Below are 20,946 nucleotides of genomic sequence, written 5' to 3'. Positions count from 1 at the left end.
AACACTGACAATAACATTTTGGCTAAGATTTTGGCTTTAAGATTGGAAAAACTTCTTCCCAAATTGGTTGGTACTGAACAGTCGGGTTTTACGAAGAATAGAAGCACTTCCAAGTAACATCAGACAACTGTTTCACACTATGGAGAGGGCTAGTGAGATGGATTGTGATACCGCTGTCTTTTCCCTAGATGCGGAGAAAGCGTTTGATCGGCTTAATTGGAACTACTTGTTTTCAGTTTTGAGGGAGATGAATCTTGGGGCAGAATTTATTGCCTGGATTGAGCTTTTATACTCGGATCCGACTGCTGATGTAAATACAAATGGGATAAGGTCGGAAAAATTTGGTTTGGAACGGGGAACCCGTCAGGGCTGTCCCCTGTCGCCGCTTTTGCTCATTCTGGCGATTAAGCCGTTAGCTATTTCACTGAAGCAGGAACGTGGTTTGGATGGTGTTTGTTGCTGGGGCATTTCGCAGAAAATATGGTTGTATGCGGATGATCTTTTGTTGGTTCTTACGAACTTGGATGAATCCCTCCCGTGTTTGATGAGAATTCTGCTGAATTTTTACACATCTTCTGGTTACAAGGTGAACTGGTTGAAATCGGAAGTTTTACCTCTTTCCTCTTGCTGTAATAAACCTTTCATGACTGGATTGGGATTTAAATGGTGCGATTTGCGACTACGGTATTTTGGTGCGTGGTTGACGCCCTCAATTCTGAATATTGTTGATGAGAATATGTGTGAGATTGTACGGGAATGCAGGCTAGTTCTTTATAGGTGGTCATTTCTCAATTTATCGGTGTGGGGGAAAGTCAACACCCTTAAGATGAATTTAGCTCCCAAGATTAATTTTGTGACAAGTATGCTACCATTAACAATCCGTGACAGATATTGGAAGGATTTGGACCGTCTCATTCAGGAATTCTTGTGGGATAAGAAACCCCCGAGATTAAGCATTTGGAAACTGCAACTTCCAGTTCATGAGGGTGGGCTGGGGGTTCCGAATTTCAGGGTTTACCATTTGACCTTTTTTTCACATAATTTCATTTCCTTTCTAAGTGAAATTCAGGATCGTTGGGCTTTGACAGAATCAAATGCATTTGGTCTGCTTGGCATGGTAGCCTTGTTGACCACTAACACTAAAGTCCATGGATGCAGATCTTTAGTGACAACGTCTTTACGCGCTGCTTGGTGTGGGTTGTTGGTGCTTCTGGGTGTGGATGCTTTCAGATGCTCTAGAGCTTCTATTTGGCTGAATCCTAAGATCCGGGATGATTCTAAAACCATTTTTTGGCCTGACTGGTTTCTTGCTGGCATTAGACAACTTGGTGATCTTGGTGTAGATGGTCAATGGATGACTGCAAATGAATCTCTGCTCTTCCAACAAAAAATGTCTTTTTAGAGGTGCCATTGTGGCCAAACGTTTGATACTTCGGGGTTGGAAAAGCAGGACTCCACCTTTATTTGAGGATTGGGCGGAGGAAATGCAAAAGTTGTCAAGGGTTGAAAAATTAATTTATAAACTGAAATGCAAACTGTCTTTTTATGAAAGGATATGGGGGAAATGTAATGATCTTTACTGAAAGGTTTTTTTTGTTTTTTTTTCTCTTATATATACTGTTCTGGTTTGATATAGTTTTCCGTTTCTGTTGTAAATACTTGTCAATGCCTATAAATAAATAAATAAAAAAAACAAAAACACAGGAAACCTTCCTAAAACCGGACAGAGAGTTTGGGGACTGCACTTCGAGACCCTTACCCTCCTTCCATTGTTTGTTCATATTTGGGCAGCAACTGTGCATGACCCCTGTACGAAGAAGAGGACAACACCTACTGGACATTTGGAAAGAAGTGCTTAGGGCACTTACAACATCTCAGACTGAGTGCCTATCATCTCCCATGGATTCCCGGAAAGGGGGACATCGATGCTGAGAATATTGAACCCAGAAAATGACTTTGGTTAACTTGTTTCAACCCAAACAAAAGCAATCCATTTGTTTGTGTGAGTTGATGATGCCCTTAACTTGTGTTACTTCCAAATAAATACCACTGAAAGTGACACTTTCTGTGATCTTCACGAGTTTTGTGACAAGGCACACCCTTTAACGGCTCCAAATACCATTGGCTCTTAAGTTTCTGAAAGACAGTTTCTGAAAAGTGACACGTAGTCTAGCATAGTAAGGATTGGGGAGATGAGCCTTTATGCAAGTTATATATTGTTATGCTGCTGATTTCACTCTGCGTACATTTTTATGGTGCTCAGAATACGCTACTTAACAAATGCCGCTTTCCCTCTTTTCTTGCTGACGTTTCCCTTTCATGCTTCCCTCTTCTGTGCCTTCCTACTTCCATTTGGCAATTTGCCTGTGCAAAGGGAACAACACGTGACAATGCGGATCAAAATGAAAGCCAGTTAGTCCTCAAGGTCTTCCAACAGTGGTAGAGACAGGCTGTGTTGAGGGAAAAGAAGGATTATGTTGCTTACAAGGTTAACACAACAAAGACTTCTCGTGCTGAGCTCTTTGTGATGATTACCATTCTGGTTTATGCAGGCCACTACAGTTTGTCTAACTAGTGAATTAATCTTTCCAGAAAACGTCATAGTTTTATTATTTCAGTCTCCAGTCGCTATCTGGCCCAAAATACATCCAAAAGGGGGACCCGCATATAGTGAGACCTCCACAAGTCATACCTAAATGTATACTTCCATGATTTTTTAAATTGAAATACGACTAAGAAAGTCGTACACAAAATTTGAGGCCCGAATAGGGGTACATTTTATTTGAGAAACAGACCACAATTCTTATTCATCCTTTTTTAAAAGGCATGCATTTAAGTACATTATTTACACAATACTATAGTGTTGGTAAACTGTTGTAAAATCACTGATAACTTTACTTATTTTAAACAAGTGCACTTCAATAATAACTATTGTTTTGAAAACCTTTTAATGAATTATGTTATCAGATACCACCATTTTAGGAAAATTGTCAAAGATGAGATCATTCTTAAATACCACATTTTTTACACCTCAAAAGGCATTAAAAATGAGCTTGTATTCCTAAAAAAACTAACAAAATAAAAGGGTGATTAAAAAGCTATAAACACAAAATAAAATAAATGAGTGTGTTTTTTAGCACTCAGACAGTTTTGGGGCTGACAGAGAGGAGCCCTCGAAGATGGAGTGAGGTATGAAGGGAAGGCAGGCAAGAAAGACGCAAATGCGAGAACGGTGCAATCGAAAACATGGGCGCGGGAGTATGCAATGAGAAAAGTAGTTGGTAGAGGGCGGGTGGTTTGAACCCATTAGAATCCTGTGAGGCGAGACAAGGGTGAGAGGCAGAAGACAGGAAGGAGGGGTTCAGTTCCAAATACTTTGTGCCCTGATATTAGCGGCAAACCAATTACATGAATAGGAGGTCGACTTTTAAGTCAGATGTTTGCTGTCTTGTTTCAGGTTGTCTCGTTTGAAAGAATCGAATTTCGCCCGTGGACCCCTCTGTTCCAACAGTATTCCTCCACCTTCCATCTCTCATAGTTCTTGATGCATCTCTTATTTATTTTTTTAAAATGTATATATAGTATCATACAGTGACATGAGCCAACTTTTGATACTCATCAATACAAAAAACATTGACATTCATTAACTAACACTCACTAAATCACAGTAATCCATAAAACATTATAGCATCACATTTCATCAGACATCCATATAAAAAATCCATAAACATTAATTAAATGACAATCACATCACAATAATCCATAAAAAAACTTTATAGATTCCAAGATGGCGGCCGAGCCGGGCAGACGTGCGTGAGCGTAGCTCCGTCCTCCAGCTCGGGCCGCGATAATAAAGAAACAACATATGCAGGCTGCGAGCCCATCAAGGCGACTCCTCTATCCCCCCTCTCACGGATAAAGAAAAGGGACCAAGCATCCGCCGAACCGGGCAACACAGAGGAGGTCGGGCCGAAGCCGTGGCCCAGATCCAGCCCAGCTTCCCGCCAGGGCGAAACCTCGGACAGTGACCGGACGCCACGCACCCCAGCCGAGCGAGGCGCCTCATCCCGGGACAAGCAAAATCTCCGGAAGCAGCGGAGAGAGCCCCGCAGGAAAGCTCCCGGCCCTCGACGGAGGGAAACACAGAGGCAAGCAGCGACACTAGGCTCGGGACCCCGCCCAGCGGAGGCGCCGCCGAAGAGGACCGGCGAGTTCTGGGTCCGCCACGGCCCCGAAGAGGAGAGCATCCGTTGATAAGAAGCAGACCGAGAGAGGGAGGCAGCCAAGAGGGAGAATCGGAGCCCACGCTCGATCGAGAGGAGTAGACACCGGAGAGATCAGCGTGAGCAGCTGACGGAGCCCTGCGGATACGGGGACAGACGTCGGAGCCCAGCAGAACCCAGAGACGGGGGCCCAAAAAGCAGGTACGAGGCGAGGTGCAGCCCCCGGGACAAGCGAGAAAAGTCCCCCTCCCATGTGCAGCCCTCCACGCAGCCCCACAACGCAGAATAGGGGGCTCCACGACAGAGAGTAAGTGGAGGGTGGCGTTGCCCCCCCCCACGGTCACATAAGGGATCGGAAGGGAGACTCCAATATCGCCCATATAAACAAGCAGAGTCTCGGCCCCCTCCCCCACGAGGCGGTCCAGAATCGGAACAGTCACGCCACGAGTCTGGTCCGGGGCTATAGCATACGGCCCCCAGAACCTCGAGTGCCAACGCGGTGAAATCCCGCATTCCAACACCAGATACTCGTACCCCCTGAGTGATAACAGGGTCAGGAAGACCCGGAGAGAAGTCCCCACAGAAAAAGCGCCCAGGGCTAAGGATACACCCACATGTCCAAGGCTAGGACGAGGCAGGGGTCGCAGGCACTAGCGAAAATTAAAGGTGACTCCAATCAGACACATGATCTGACCCACATTTGGGGAATTGGAAACACAGGAACGAAGCAATCTAACAAACAGAAAAGCGCAGAGAAAGACCCCATAGTACAAGACGAAAATTCGGACATGGCGGCCTCACGAGACGACATGAAAATGTGGTTCAAAGAGATGCAAGATCAATTTATCGCCTCAACACAGACACAATTTGACAATATGAAGGGGGAACTGAAACAAGCAGTACAGGATCTAAAAAAAGACAGAATCCCTAGAGGAGAGGACGGACAACATAGAAAGAACGATCCAGAACATGGACGAAGAGGCGACCTTACAAGCCGAGGCCCAAGAACGCCTCTCACGTCTGGCGTTGGAACTCGAAACACAATGTGAAGACTTAGAAAATAGATCTAGGAGATCAAACATACAAATTAAAAACATGCCGGAAACAGTAGAAGACAAAGATCTCCGTACAGCAATACAACAAGTATTCCAAGAAATATTGAAAGACGTATCAGGGAAAGACATCCATATCGACAGAGTACATAGAGTCGGCCCACGGCAAGCTGGGGACCCCGGGTCCCGCCCCAGAGACGTCTTAGTGGCCGTGACAAAATACGCACAAAAGGAAAGAATTTTGCGAGAGGCCAGGACATTGGAACAAATTAGAATGAATGGCAAAGACATTTTACTATTCCAGGACCTTGCATAATCTACGCTCAGAAAGAGAAGAGAAATGAGCCAACTGACCAAAACCTTGTCAGACAAACAAATTCGATACAAATGGACATTCCCATTTGGCCTCCTATTCTCATGGGAAGAGAGACAACACCGAATTACTACATGCGAAGAGGGCCTAAGGATAATAGGACACCAGGAACACGAGCCAGACCCCACAAAAACAAGGGAGCCTCCCAGACAACGAAGACAGCCGAGGGGGTGGCAAACGGAGAAAAGAAGATCGAGACTCCAACCATGAATCCCAGATTGAAGTTAACGCCCCAGGATAAGACATCCAAGGCAGGCGAGGAGGGGGAGACAACAGAACCATGAGCACCTCACCAAGGGCAAGAGCCGTATAGTGGCGCGGTGGAGTCACGGGAACATCGTGGAAAATGAGCCACAAGCAGGGTTTAGGATTCCCTGCGAATAATCACCCTGAGTTGTTAGAGGGCATGGAGCGAAGGCGCAACGCCAGAGCAACCATAGGGCCCAGGGCCCTCCTCAGGGACAATGTTGGGGGGAATGGAAGGGAGGGGGGTGGGGAGGGAGTTAATGGGGAAGTTTGGGGGAGAAATGACTCAATCACCGGCTCGAACGCTCACAGTTGCGAATCTCTGGATGATCCCAGCAAGGAACCACCAATACACAAGGTAGAATGGGGCTGAAAATCTTAACATTTAACATCAGAGGGCTGAATACGCCAGTGAAGAGGAAAAAAACTGAACACTTCCTACATAGAGAAAAGTTCGATATAATATCGCTCCAAGAAACCCACATACAGAAGAAGAGGAAGAACCTACTCCAGATAAGAGGATACAAACAGATAATTCAATCCAATGACGAGGGGAAAAAAAAGGTGTACTCATAGCATTTGCCAACCACCTGCAGGTCCAAATCAGGGAAACCTTAGCCGACAAAAATGGACGCTACGTCTTTGCGAAAATACAGATTGACAACCGCAAGGTGACCATTGCAACCCTTTACGCCCCCAATACGGGCCAGGAAGGATTTATCAAAGCCACGGTCAGTAAACTTGAAAACTTCACGGAAGGAGAGGTGATCCTGACAGGCGACTTCAATTTGGCGTGGAACCGGAGAGAAGATCGCTCAAACCCAAAAGCATCCCAACAAGGGGCCCGACACCAACGCTCAGATTGGCGATGCAGAATCTGGCATTAGAAGACGTGTGGAGAAGGCTCAGAGGATCAACCGAAGGATTCACCTATCATTCACAGGTGCACGACTCAAGCTCCAGGATAGATTATATATGGGCTTCAGGAGCCATAATCGGAGAAATACAGGAGATCGAAAAAGGCACAATATCACTATCAGACCATGCCCCACTTTGGATAACCCTTCCCAAACTGCGACATCAATCAGGGCTTTGGCGATGGACACTCCCGGGAGAAATGTTACAAGATATAGCGACAAGAAAAACTATAAGGGAATAAATTGATGAATATTTCGAGTTCAACAACACCCAGGATGTCTCCCCGAGCACCACCTGGCAAGCCTTCAAAGCAGTGATAAGGGGGCATTTAATAGCCATGAAAGCGCGAAAAGATAAGCTCATACACAAATGGGAAGATGAGCTGGGGGAAAAACTGAAAGAAATAAGGGAAGAATTGACCAACAACTCCTCCAGGCAATTGAAGAGAGCATACCGACACGTTCAGAGCCAGATAGACCTGATCAGGACCAAAAAAGCCAAAACACAATTACTCCATTCAAAACATTGGTACGCGATGAAATCAAATAAAGCAGACAAACTACTTGCAAGACAACTAAAAGGTAGACGGCAAGACCAAGCAGTGAAAACCCTGACAGACGGACAAGGGGAAAAGAAAACACAAACGAAAGACATAAAATAACTTTTTCGAGAATATTACCAGAACCTATACACGTCGCAGAGGCCGGGTAAGGAGGCACAAATGGCATTCCTGGCCAGGGTCACACTCCCAACAGTATCCCCAACAGAAAAAGAATCCCTCGACCAACCTATCACGACAGAGGAGGTAGGGAAGGCAATAAGAGAACTACCCAAGAATAAAGCCCTGGGACCAGATGGCTTTACAGCCACATATTATAAAACTTACGCTGACATATTAATACCCCACCTAACCACCCTATACAATACCTTCAAGAATACGCGCAACCTCGCCACATCAATGAATGACGCTAAAATTCTAGTCTTCCACAAGAAAGGGAAGGACCCAGAAAAACCTGGCTCGTATCGCCCAATTGCCCTAATCAATGTAGATGCCAAACTCTATACAAAAGTCCTGGCCAATAGATTAGCCCCGCTGCTCCCCAAATGAATCCATCAAGAACAATCAGGCTTCATCCCCAAAAGAAAAACCCACGACAACATAAGGAGAATAGTCCACCTAATAGAGAAGACCGGAATCATGAAAATCCCCTCGGCAATAATAGCATTGGATGCGGAAAAAGCATTCGACCGGGTCGAGTGGTCAATGCTGTTTGCTACATTACGGAAAATGGGCATGGGAAAGGACTTCATCGAAATGATCCGGGCGATCCAGTCAACGGCGAACTCTCAGACCCTATCAAAATAAGCAGGGGAACGAAACAGGGATGCCCCCTATCACCTCTACTCTATGCAATCTTCGTAGAACCTCTCCTAGCCAAGATCAGAGCGGCAACAAACATAAAGGGCATAGAAATGGGGGGTCACACGCATAAGACGGCGGCATATGCAGACGATATGCTGCTGACAATAGCAGATCCAAACAATACGCTCCGCCTTCTCATCCAGCAAATAGACGACTTAGGAGCAATCTCGGGGTTGAAGATAAATAAGCAGAGATCATCAGTAATGGCCCTTGCGGGAGACAAAGAAGAGATATACAAGACAACTACAGACCTCCAACTTCTAAAAGCCGAAGAAGGAGTGAAGTACTTGGGAGTTACCCTGACACCACAGGTCCAGAATCTCTATAAAGGAAATTACCCCAAACTCATGGAAGACATTAAAAAAGATCTACTCAGATCGAACCCTCTGTCAATTTCATGGTGGGGCAGAATAATGGTCATTAAGATGACAATATTACCCAGACTGCTTTACTACTTCCAGGCCCTCCCCATCCGAGTCCCGCCAGAATTCTTTAAATCCCTCTTCAAAATTATCACGAAATACATTTGGCAAAACAAAAGCCCGAGATTGTCACAACAAGTGCTTACAGCACAAGGCATGGCGCTCCCCCATATGAAGAAATACTACGAGGCGGCGCAATTGTGGGTTTTACATGAATGGATCACTGATAACGCAGAAAAAATGTGGGAGGCACAGGACAGGGCTGTCGCAAACACTAATCTGCGCCACCTCCTATGGAGAAAACCCGAACACAGACACCAAAATATCAAAATCAGCGAAGTCATGAACTTCACCTTGGAAATCTGGAACAGAGCAACCAAAAAAGGAACTCTAACGATAGACCCTGCCCCTTTCATACCACTTCTAGACAATCCAGACTTCCCCCGGTCAAGAAAAAGGATCCTTTAAGAAATGGAGGGAAGTGCAATGTACAAAAGTGGGGGATATGATCGAGGAACGCCAGATCAGATCCTTCCAAGATTGCCAGGAACTGCTGGGCCTCACGGAAAGGGGCAGATACCAGTATGAGCAACTCCACCACTGGCTCACAACCCCAGGAATAACAAAGGCTTGGACAAGGGACCTCACCCCATTCGAGACCTACATATTGACCCAAACGGGGGAAACAAAATTTGTATCCACTCTCTACAAATTCATTAACGCACAAGATGAAAAGATCACCTGGCAGTACATGAAAAAGTGGGAAGCAACCCTAGGGAAACAAATCACGAGGGACCAATGGCTATACCTTTGGCAAATAATTCCGAAATGGACACGAGCAGTACAAACAAGGGAAGCCTGGACAAAAGTGATGATACAATGGCATTACACGCCGGAGAGGATCCACAAAATGTTCCCCACAACGCAAGGGACATGCTGGAGGAGATGTGACACACTCGGAACCTGGAGACACATCTGGTGGGACTGCAAAGAAATTCAACAATTTTGGGAGGAAGTGAAAGCACAAATGCAGGTAATCTTCAAGGGAGCTGCCAGCCTAGGAGAAGAAATTTGGATGTGCGGCATGTGGCCCCCCGAGATAAGTCCTTTACTAAGACACAAAAACGGAATTTTATGGGCCTCCTCATAGCAGCTTGGTAGGCAATTGCGCAAAAATGGAAACAAAAGGCCCCTTCAACCTCTCAAGAATGGCTTAGAAGAATTTGGACATACGTAGCGATGGAGAAGATCACGTATAACCTCCAAGGGGACAGACAGAAGTTTACCACGGATTGGGGAGAAACCATAGATATCCTGCAAAGCGATTACATACAGCAATGGTGCCCCCACAACATCCGCATACTGGATATGTTCACAGCCTAAAATCACTATGGCCTCATGGTTGCCACCCATAAACGAGGTCCACAGTTCATCCTCAAAATACTGACCCGTTAGTCCTGCTGCTAACATTGCATCCCCCATAACTTCCCCATCGATTCACAGATAAACAATAGGTGATGAACCGTCTCCATTTTCAATTCTCCACACAACCTGCAGTTCCTGTTAGCTCTCGGGATTTTTAGCCATGCACCATGAATCTCCAGAGTCTTCACTGCGTTGAATTTTAATTTCAGATAATCCATACCAAACTATTACCTACAATGTGGACTATATAGTTAGGCCTCACTTCCCGTTCCATTTTGTATTTTACAAACACACTAGCATTATTTTTCGTTGAGAGGTTCACAAGTAGCTGCTCCCTACTGATATTGTGCAAAACAGATTTCATAGTTTTTTAAAATATGTTATAAGAAGCCTCAATAACACCCCTTTGCTCCAGTGGCAAATATTGTTTTGCTATAGTGGAAAGCTTCACCAAATAACTAGAAGGCATCATGGGTGAACGTGTAAGGAGTACTTCCTGCAATATCCCTTTCAGGGTATTTGCTGGGGCATTACTTATCTTCCAATAGTTTATAGGCCTCTGCCCATTCCTCTAACTCACTGAGCAAAACTCTGGCAAACATCATATATGTCACTTACCTGCAGATCGTCCTGTAGGCTCTTTTGCCATATTTGGTTCTTTCTGAAGAGCAAGCCTTGGTGAAAATGCTGTATTACTAGCTGGATTTGCTACATTTAGAAAAGAATGAATGAGAGGATTAGCCTACCAATAAATGGTCATAAAATTCAAATATGTTACAAAAGCCATAACAAAAATACGTAATCAGAATGGATGACCAAAGGATTATTGTATACAGACTCTCATGAAATTCAGAACATGTGGGTACAAGGGCATTCAAAAGATTAGCCCACAGTGAAAGGCAGGTACTTTCTCTTTTAGCTTGCTAATTAAACCTAAATCCAGTCATCAGTGACTATAAATCTATTGCAAACATGTATCAATAGAGGGGCCTATATAACCGAGGTTGATGGCCCTTTGAGATTTTGCTACAGTGTGTCTTTATGCTTAGTAAGAGAGATCAAACTTGCATGAATCCGGCTTGGACTATTAAAAGGTGTGAGATAATGGATGTGCATGAGGAGTACACTGACCTCTCTTGCACTTAAGATAATTCCAGAAAACTAAGCTTCGGTGAAGTATAGTCTGGCGAAACAATCTCTACCTGTATTGTGTCAGTCTGGTTTCAGGGTTGTTATGGCTGTGTCCATGTCCAAGAACAGCTTGTGTACTGAACACAAACACCTTCTAAAAGAGACCTCAGGACTTGGCTGCATGCCGGGAAGGTCTTTCAATAATCATTATCATTTGAAATTAGGTAAGAAAAGAAGCAGAGGGAAATAAACTTGTTCAGACCGGAGTTGTGACGGAAATATCTTAGGCAATTCAAACATTTCTCAGTGTCCTGGTGCCCACCCTGGCTTACCTCCCAGCTAACTAGAAATCTTGCATTTTCTTCTGATGATGCACTACCTCTCAAACACAAGGATTATCAATCCTTAATGACTTGATGGCTATGACTTGCTAGGATCAGGCACCACTTCCGTTTTGAATATTTCTAAACATATGTCAGAAACACCTAATGCTCTGTGCTTGTACGAGGAAATTGACATGGAAATCTGGCACACATTTACAAGCAGGTGGGGGGCCTAAGATTGAGTGTCCTATTGTACTCAAAGCTTGCCACCTCCTGGACGGGGAAGCAGGAGATTATTTCTGTAAACACTTTAGGTCATCCTTATATTCTTCAGTGCTTTCAGAGTCTTCTTATTTTCATCCCAGAACCTTGTTGATCTGGCTTGTAAAGAGAACTCTGTCTTTTGATGATGCAATTTCTGTACTCAGATTACTCTAAAGTATAAATAATCAGTAGCTGCCATTTTGAAATCCACTTTTTTGACTACTGTCACAAGAAGAGAGCAACAGAACACTAAAAAGTGAGATAACTGAGGTATAACCAGTTGTATTTTGAAGACACTGTTACAGGGGAAATGAAGTAGTCACAAAGGGTTTGGCGTAAAAAGAATAGCCTTCTCGGCACTGGTGTATTCCTATCAGAGAAACTCTCTCTTAACCACAAAGGCTCCATCTTGTGGAATCTGGTGGCGCTGAATAGGTGTCAATATCTCCATGCCCCAATAGGGAAGGTCTCCCATCTTGCTATCCTGGAGAAGTCTGGTATTCCTAGCTTGAAAGTTCCCAGAATCTCGTATTCCCTCCTCATGAGGTTTGGGGTTAGCACAGGATGCAATAAACTCCCAGAGGACCTAGGAGACAACCTCAACAACCAAACAGGAGGTTTCCATAGGGAAAGGCGTGAGAATAGGAAGTTGACTAAATCACGTGAGGTCATAAAACTCCAGGGTCCGTCCACACCAGGACTGTACCCTGCAGATTACTCGAAGTCTCGGGGTAGCTTTATATGCCCTGCGTTGCCTAGCTATGGGGTTCTTCAGTGTACAGATTCTCCCTCTTACATTAGCAATTCTCCCCTTACCTTCTGGGTAGGATTTCTCTCCACCATCTCAGTATTCTTAAAGGTAGCAAACTTATTTAGCTGGGCTAGCGGCGTTGTAGTTACCACCAGTATCTGAGGTAAAGCCTTCAGCAGGCTACTCTCCAACTTCTCCTCTCATGATCTGGCTACTGCCAACCTTTGGGCCTTGGTTCCTAGCAGACTCTCTAGTCTATCCTTCCCTTTCAAATTGCCCGTTCCATAGTGCTGCTCAATTGACTTAACCACTTCCATATCTTTCCGTCAACTTGGCCTATTTTGCTTGGCCAATGCAGGTCCTGACTCCCTAGCTCTTATCTTCGTACTGCAACAGAACTCACTCTCTGGAACAGCATCCAAACAGACTTAAAGTGAGGAGGCTTCTGAATATTTTAATTGGGAGCACCAACCAGTAATGGTCCCAGTTAATGCCCTGGTTGGTGGGTCTGTTTCCTCATTAGCAGGTGTGTTCATGAGAACCTCTTTCCTAATGGTTCCACCTCCTTCCCATGTATTTGGCCGGTGGTTCACTTGATCTCGGGTGTTGTGTGTCTCTTTCCGACTGGAATCGGCACGTGTTCCAGCTCCCAGGGTCCAAGATTACAAAATGCCTGTTTGTAATGCTGGGATCTCCTAAGCCTACCCAATAGTCGCTCTTCTGTGCCTTTGCTGTTTCTCTCTCCACGTTCTACCTCCAACCTTCGATATTACTCCCTTCTTCTCCTCAACTCTTACCACACTAATATGACTCCCCTCTCTACTATTATGACTCCTCTCTCTAATACTACTACTTTCCTTTCCACTCTCCAACTACTCCCCTCTCCACACACACACACTTCCTCAAACACTGGAACCACTACATCCCGCCAACCAATACCTTACCATGCACGCTTATCAATAAGTATTGTCCATGCTCCTCTGCTCTGTCCTTCCTCCGCTTGATCTTTTGGTCCTCCTGCTCCTCCCTTGACCTCATCCAAACAACTCAGACCTTCCTGTTTTCTGTACCCTTTTTATCCCCCACTCCATTGGCCCTCTGCCTGAGCTGGACCCCCAAGCCAAACTCTGTCTTTACTTTCCCAAACATCATTTTAAAAGAGGTCTCAAGCCCACTCTTTTTTTGTATGCAGGTCCGCCAGTGTCTGGAAATGGCAGCTTACAATAGTCAAATGTCCCAGTTCAAGTGAGTCCTTCCCGGCCAGTGGGAAATTCCAGTTTTATGCGGGTTTCTCTCTGTGGCTCCCACACAGGTGAGAGCGATGTCCAATGAAGTGCGAGTCTCGCTGGGCATTCCACACCCGACTCGAACTGGTGTGATGCCATTGCTGGTTGTTCTGCCAGGGTAGGTGGAACCCTCTGACCTGCTCCATCCATGCACTGATGTTTCTTCTGCGTGGTTGTGTAGTGGCCTGCTGTGTTTGGGCTGCTACGTGGTCATCTCTGCTTTTCACTCCCTAGCCTCTCTCTCTCTGCCCAGGTACAACGGCTGCTGGCATTATGGGTTGTCCATGAGACACAGAAACACTGGCCAGAAGGGTGCTGTGCAGGTATTTGGTGAAAGATGGGTACAAGGAAGAAGGAGTAGGGACTCGGCCCTCTCAACTCACATACCCGTCCTCTGGGGTAGACTGCCTCTGGCGTATTCTCTTACAGGCCTCCCACGCCACGCTTAGAGGGGTCCCTACCGCCATCGGAAAAGGGTAGACAGATGACCCTGTCACAAAGCCTTTAGTTAGAAAATTTATTTTTTTAAAACAGTGTATTCAAACTTTCGAAAACAGACATTCCACTACTATTGGCACCAAAAGCACCTTGGAGTAAGGCCCATGTTTGGGCATCGGATGGGAGAATCCTCTCATTCCTTGCATCTACAGCAAGAAGGAACACAAAGGAAGGGCAGCAGCATGGACTTACATCCTTAGCATTTGCCTCTGACAGAAAAGGAGAAAATCATGTATGTGTTATGACTAGAAGTCACATAGGTGTCCTTTCTATTCCAGACATCTATTCATTTAGTCTCCACCAATTTTTAGTGTCCTAAAGGTTTCCATTTCTTTTCCAGGCAATTTAATTTTTCTTGTCGATTGGCAGCATGTTCTTTTGATTCTTCTCCCTAACCCTTTACTCTCTTTTTCTATTCCTTCTTTGGCCTATTCTTGCCTGTGCCCCTATTCTTTCGCCTTGAATCCTTTTACTTTTCCCTGATCCTTTTTTAGGTTTTGTTTATTAGGTGGCACTAGCCACCTATAAAGCCGAAACTATTTAAATGGGAATAGCAGATACAGGGGAGATGGCATGTGAGGAGAGACACAAAGCCTGCAGATATTGGGCCTCATTACGAGTTTGGTTTGGAGGTATGTCGGTATATACTGCGGAATACAGACAAATGGATTTACTGTTAAAACCCTGGTCTGGCGGAATTGCAGCCGGATTACAAGTGGTGATATGTCAATGTAAGTACCTATTTATGTAGTCAATAGGATTCCATGGGCACTTTGGCAGAATTACAGCCAGCAAAATTTGAGTTTTGACAGTAAAGTGGAGGATTTACCTCCAATTTTTTGCTTGAGGTTATTCCTACGCCTTACCTCCAAAATCATAGTTCGGCGGTGGTGTAATGCGGTGGTAATGGAATTACTGCCGTATTACTGCCAATTTTTCCCGAACTCATAATGAAGCCCATCATTTGGTTATTTGTCTTCCCTGGCCATGATAAGTCATATGCGACTTCCCATGACATATCTGCCCCTCTCTTCCCAAACCACAACTTATTGCAGACCATGTTGCCAATCAGATGCATGTCTCGTCTCACAGGCTCATCAGCAAGCCTGTGATGTGCAGCTGATTGACACTAGGGGAAAATGGAAACCTACATATGACCTAACAAGGGTCAATCGACCCTCTTTAAGGTCCCTGTACATCAACACGCATACCTGGAAGCGGCACTGGCAGGTGAATCCCTATTAAATCTTTATTTTATTTATCTTTTTATTTCTTAGCCTGTTTGCCGCCTTTGTTTGCGCATCCGCTCACACTCGATTGCCCTCACACACACACACTGACCCCACTCACTGCCGCCCTCACACAGACTTCCCCACATTGCCCCTACATATATTGCCACATACACTCTATAAACTGCCCTGCACACATACCACCCCCACACACTGACCTCACACCACATACTGCCCCTCACACTTTCCAACACAAACACTGCCTACAAACACTGCGCAACCACTCAAAACCTCCCCCACAAACACATGCCTGCCACATACACACACTTCCTTCACATACACTGCCACTCCCCCAAATACTGCAGACTATACCAACACACACAAACATACTGTCCGCACACATGCACACCCTTCCCCGTTCATACACAAACCCGCACACACACCCACTGCTCACACACAGAGTCCTCCTCACAAAGAGCCCAAATAATGCCCCACCAAACATGCACATTGCCACCACACACATTGCCCCATGGAGGTTCCCCTCACACACATTGGCCAGCATCACACATGCAGATTGCCACACACACACACTAACCGCGCTCCATCACATACACATAGCCCAATCACACTGCGCCTACACAGTAACACTGCCCCCACACACACACACACAAAACACTCTGTCCCTACAAAGTAACACTGTCCCACACACCCTACAAATGCACATACACACTGCACAATGCACACACTGCCCACAAACACACTGCTGGCACACACACACTCCCCCACACATACTTCACCCACACATATACTTTCCCCCACATGTACACACACTGCCCAACACCAGGCCTACTGACACCCACACATACATGGTCATGCCCCACACACAGTACCCTCATACCCATGGACCACTACACTCTTCCCCCCCACACACACACACATGCACTATCACCACATATTCCACACGCAAACTAACACTACCACCACAATTTACACCCCCCTACACACTCACAATGTGCTCACCCCACAACACACACCACTGGCCACACCCACACACACTACACCCATACACACATTCCACCCTCCTTGCATACACAAACTGCCCCACTCTAGGTTTTGCACCCCCCATAGACACATTGAACCACAAAAACAATGCGCCCCACACACTCTACAATCCCATACACAAACACAATGTACCCACACTTTACTGCACCACCTGCACACACTACAACCGCAGTCTCTGACACAGTTGTTTCAAAACATACTTCCCTCACCCACACATAGAGACACATTGGTGACACACTGACCCACCACAGGCACACTTCTCACATACAGCACCTGCGCACCACACACACTAACACTACCAAAATACGCACACTGCTCCCCCCACACACAAAATGCACACACCAACACAGTACACACATGCACACACACACACGCACACCAATGTTGTGAGTGCCTGGGCATTTCAGGGAAATTGATGCGCTGATCTGCAGATTAAGTAGGTAAAGCACAGTCGGGTAGACAGCAGGCTCCTCCACAAAGTGGGACAGTAGAAAAGATAGCACGTTTCGGGCAGCAACCAGCAGGGACCACAAGAGACCACTTTCCTCCGCACTCGCTTCCCACGCAGCGCTCTGCTCTGATCTGCAGATTAAGTAGGGAAAGCACAGACAGGTAGGCAGCAGGCTCCTCCTCACAGTGGGGCAGTGGAAACGGTAAAAAGACTCTGGCCGCAATACCACTATGAACCTACGCAGACTCCAACATATTATAGCCCAAATTGATTCAAAATGAATACTCTTATGCACTACTATCTTTGGATGCCATTAAGGCATTTGATTCCATATACTGAGAATGGTTGATGGCTGTCCTTGAAGGTTTGGCTTTGGGCAGAGGTTCATTAGATGGGTCAAAATACTTTATACCAAACCAAGAGCACGGGTGAAATCTGGGAAATGTGTTTCAACAGCATGGGACATACGCAGGGGCACCAGGCAGGGTTGCCCGTTATCCCCCATGCTATACATACTGGGATTAGAACCCATCTCCATTTATTTCAGGAAACAATTCTTCCATGCGGGCATAAGGTTGGGAGGAGTAAACCACATCATCTCCCTCTACGCAGACGATGTTCTCCTATATGTCAGGGACCCACACCTCAATGTACTGACTATGCTGGAAGTTCTAGACAATTATGCCAACGTTTCAGGAATACAATTTAGCAAGTCAAAATCCTGCTTGTTCCCCCTGGCAGGCCTGAGGGGCAAGGGCAAGGAGGAACTCCCTACAGTGGGGATACAATGGCTAACTACCTCATTCCGATAACTTGGGATCAATATAATGCATACCCCCAAATTAATGCACAAACACAACACTAAGGCAGCGCTTCCCATACTGCGTACATCGATAGGCTTTTGGGCTAAACTACCCCTGTCAATGATGGGCAGAGCTTCAATCATCAAAATGATTGTTCTCCCCAGATTTCTATATGGGTGCCAAAACGTACACTACTTCATCAATGCCACCTTCTTTCACCTACTTGAGATAATAATCCAAGATTTACTGTGGGGAAAATGCAGGCATAGAGTGGCACTGTCCACACTGGTCCTACCATACCGACAGGGTGGAATCCAGCTCCCAAACCTAGAGAAATATTACTTGGCGGCCCAACTCAGCTTTGTGACTAAGTGGCTAGCGGACGAAATCACATCTGAGACTGCCCTTCTACAACACATGATTTCCCCGATACAACTAAAGGAGCTTATCTGGGTGCCAGAACACCTCCTGAGTGAAGCACCTTTCTTAGTTACCCTGGGAAGGAAGATATGGCACAGATCTTAGACGCTTTTGCGCTTAAAACACCCATACTCCCCAGAAGTCCCAATGATCTCAGACCTATGCAAAACTGGCGCAGACCTGAAGAACATTAGACTCTGGGAAAGAAAGGGAGTTTACACCTGGGGAGACCTATACACTGAGGGCGTCTTCTGGGACTTTGCCTCGCTGCAGGCAGAGGACGGCATTCACAGTGGCCAATTCTTATGGTACCAAAAGATCCATAGAATAGCGTGGAACAAATGGAAACTTGGCCTGAGGAACCCGACACAGATCCCTTTACGACATTACTATACAACCTTGGGGAAGGTTGGAAACCAGTGTCCCAAATATACAGCCTCCTAAGTGATATCCATAATCCCCGTAGAGCTGAATTGAAATCCAGGTGGGAGGCAGATCTCGGGCAAGAGATGACCAATAAGGAATGGGACAGGGCTCTAACATTTCCTAAAGAAGTGTCCAGGAATCCCAGGTTCCGACTAATCCAACTGAACGTACTATATTGCACATATCTACCACCATGCAGAATAGCGAAATTTAATAAACAAACGCAACCTAACTGCATTTGGTGCAATACAGACAAGGCAGATCTACTCCATATGCTGTGGGAATGCACAAAGGTACAGTGCCTCTGGGCCAGAATAAGACAGACCTGCGAAAAAGCGGGCATTACAAGGTATAAATGGTCCCCCGGCGAATGCCTCCTAGGAACTTACCCCAGGCTAGCCAAAATCAAACATGTAGTGAAACACTTGGACATAACATGTATACTGGCTAAAAGGACCATCGCGATAGCCTGGAAAAAACCTGCTGGACCACAATACAGCATATGGTACAAAGAGCTAGAGCGGTGGGTGGGCGCTGAAACCAAGGCTTAGGAGGACAGTTTCGCCAGATCCACCGAAGACAGATGATAAGCCCCCATGAACATGTCAACCCAGATATCACTAGAACTTATCCACCACGGCGACGCCTGTGATGAGATGCACATGAAACCCGGGCTGGGCCCCCCCCGCTAGCCATACCCCCTCGCCACCCACGCTTCCCCCCACGTTGAAACTATTTGCGCTAATCTATTTGGACAAAACATGGAGACAGTTAATGTTGTTTTATTTGAAATGTTAATGTTTTATTACAGGTTGCCAGCAGATTTACAAACAGCAGTATACTAAATATGTCACGGTAAGGGTGTTACCATAACAAAAATGCCAATAAAGAAATTTTTCAAAAAATGGTAACAAGACTCTGGCAGCAACCAGCAGGGACCACAAGAGACCACTTTCCTCCCCACTTGTTCCCCCCACCTCTTATTGTGGAATCCATCAGCCTTAGTACACCCAATAGTACCCCCTTATAAATAGGATGTTAACAAGTTCAAAATTAAAACGCCGGAAATACAGCTTCTCTGCAAGGCCATGAGCCATTCATCTAAAACAAATACTAGATCAGACTATGTTCTGGTGTGTACAGAACACTTCTTTGTGTTGTTTTCTTCTTTTACAGCAGTTGTGACTTTTGATTGCCTGACTTTAATAATCCTATTATTTATTTATTAAAAACAACAAGACTTTGTACTCAGCTTTAATATGAAATCTATAAATTCATTAGTGTGCTTTTCAGATGTTAAACTCCTTCTGTGTATTCCAGAATAGCAGTAGCCAAGATATTACGGTACAGCAACAGGGGAACATTATTGCTGGAACATAAACACAGTGGGCCTGGTTCACTAAGATTTGCAGTGGAGCAAATTAGGAGATACCGGAGCCTCTCTTGCCACGTTATACCTTATTTACAAAGCCTAAACAGGGAGCATATCTTGAGCTGCGTGGAGCATCTTTGAGATGCTCATGTGCAAATGCAATTCGCAAAGAGTTGTATGTGTGCATCTCAGAGATGCTCGAGGCACCGCCGGGTTTTGCAGTTTTAGGCAATGCCTCTCAAGTATCAGGAGCAAATCTGAGATTTTAAGGGCACTTTGCTGATTTTTTCCAATGCAAATCTTAGTGAAGTAGACCAGCGAGTATAAGATTCCTTCTACTTTGCCGCATAGTACTTTGATTTCTATATGTTGTGAAAAAGACACACTGTATGTAGAAAGTCATGCACACATGCTACTGCAAGGTGTGTGTCATGTGTGATTCATTGCATCATTTAAATGTCAGTGGGGCCATTATATTTGTCACTTACCTGCACATCGTCCTGTAGGCTCTTTCATCATATTTGATTCTTTCTCAAGAGCAAGCCTTGGTGAAAATGCTGTATTGCTAGATGGATTTGCTACATTTAGAAAACAATAATATGAATGAGAGGATTAGGCACCTACCAATAAATGGTCATAACATTCAAATATGTTTAAAAATCCATAACAAAAATACTTAACCAGAATGGATGACCAAAGGATTATTGTATACAGACTCACGAAATTCAGAGCATGTTGGCACACAGAAGGCCACCAGGGTGCGCGCTGATGAAACCAGCCTCAGCGTAACTCTCCCGCCCTGGGGGCTATCAAAGTGGATCGAGCCCCCAGCCTTGCCCTCCCTCCCC

General features: G+C 45.4%; 1 protein-coding gene across 3 annotated transcripts in view; it reads right to left on the bottom strand.

Moving 5' to 3' along the window:
• Positions 1-20,946, bottom strand: part of LOC138580850 (zinc finger protein 232-like) — a 298,959-nt gene that overhangs the window by 55,900 nt on the left and 222,113 nt on the right. For 2 of the 3 annotated variants that reach the window (XM_069651722.1, XM_069651723.1), the window contains exons 8-9: positions 20,587-20,676; positions 10,701-10,790 (exon numbers count right to left, since the gene is read on the bottom strand). In XM_069651722.1, the coding sequence (XP_069507823.1) occupies positions 10,701-10,790; positions 20,587-20,676 (180 nt within the window). The remainder of the gene's footprint in view (positions 1-10,700; positions 10,791-20,586; positions 20,677-20,946) is intronic. The other variant, XM_069651724.1, reaches the window with a different exon arrangement.

Source organism: Ambystoma mexicanum, chromosome 3p, assembly GCF_040938575.1.
Source record: "Ambystoma mexicanum isolate Mex_15411 chromosome 3p, UKY_AmexF1_1, whole genome shotgun sequence".
NCBI classification, from domain to species: domain Eukaryota; kingdom Metazoa; phylum Chordata; class Amphibia; order Caudata; family Ambystomatidae; genus Ambystoma; species Ambystoma mexicanum.
The sequence above is the reverse complement of the archived record's forward strand: the minus strand, read 5'-3'. Positions and strand labels throughout refer to the sequence as shown.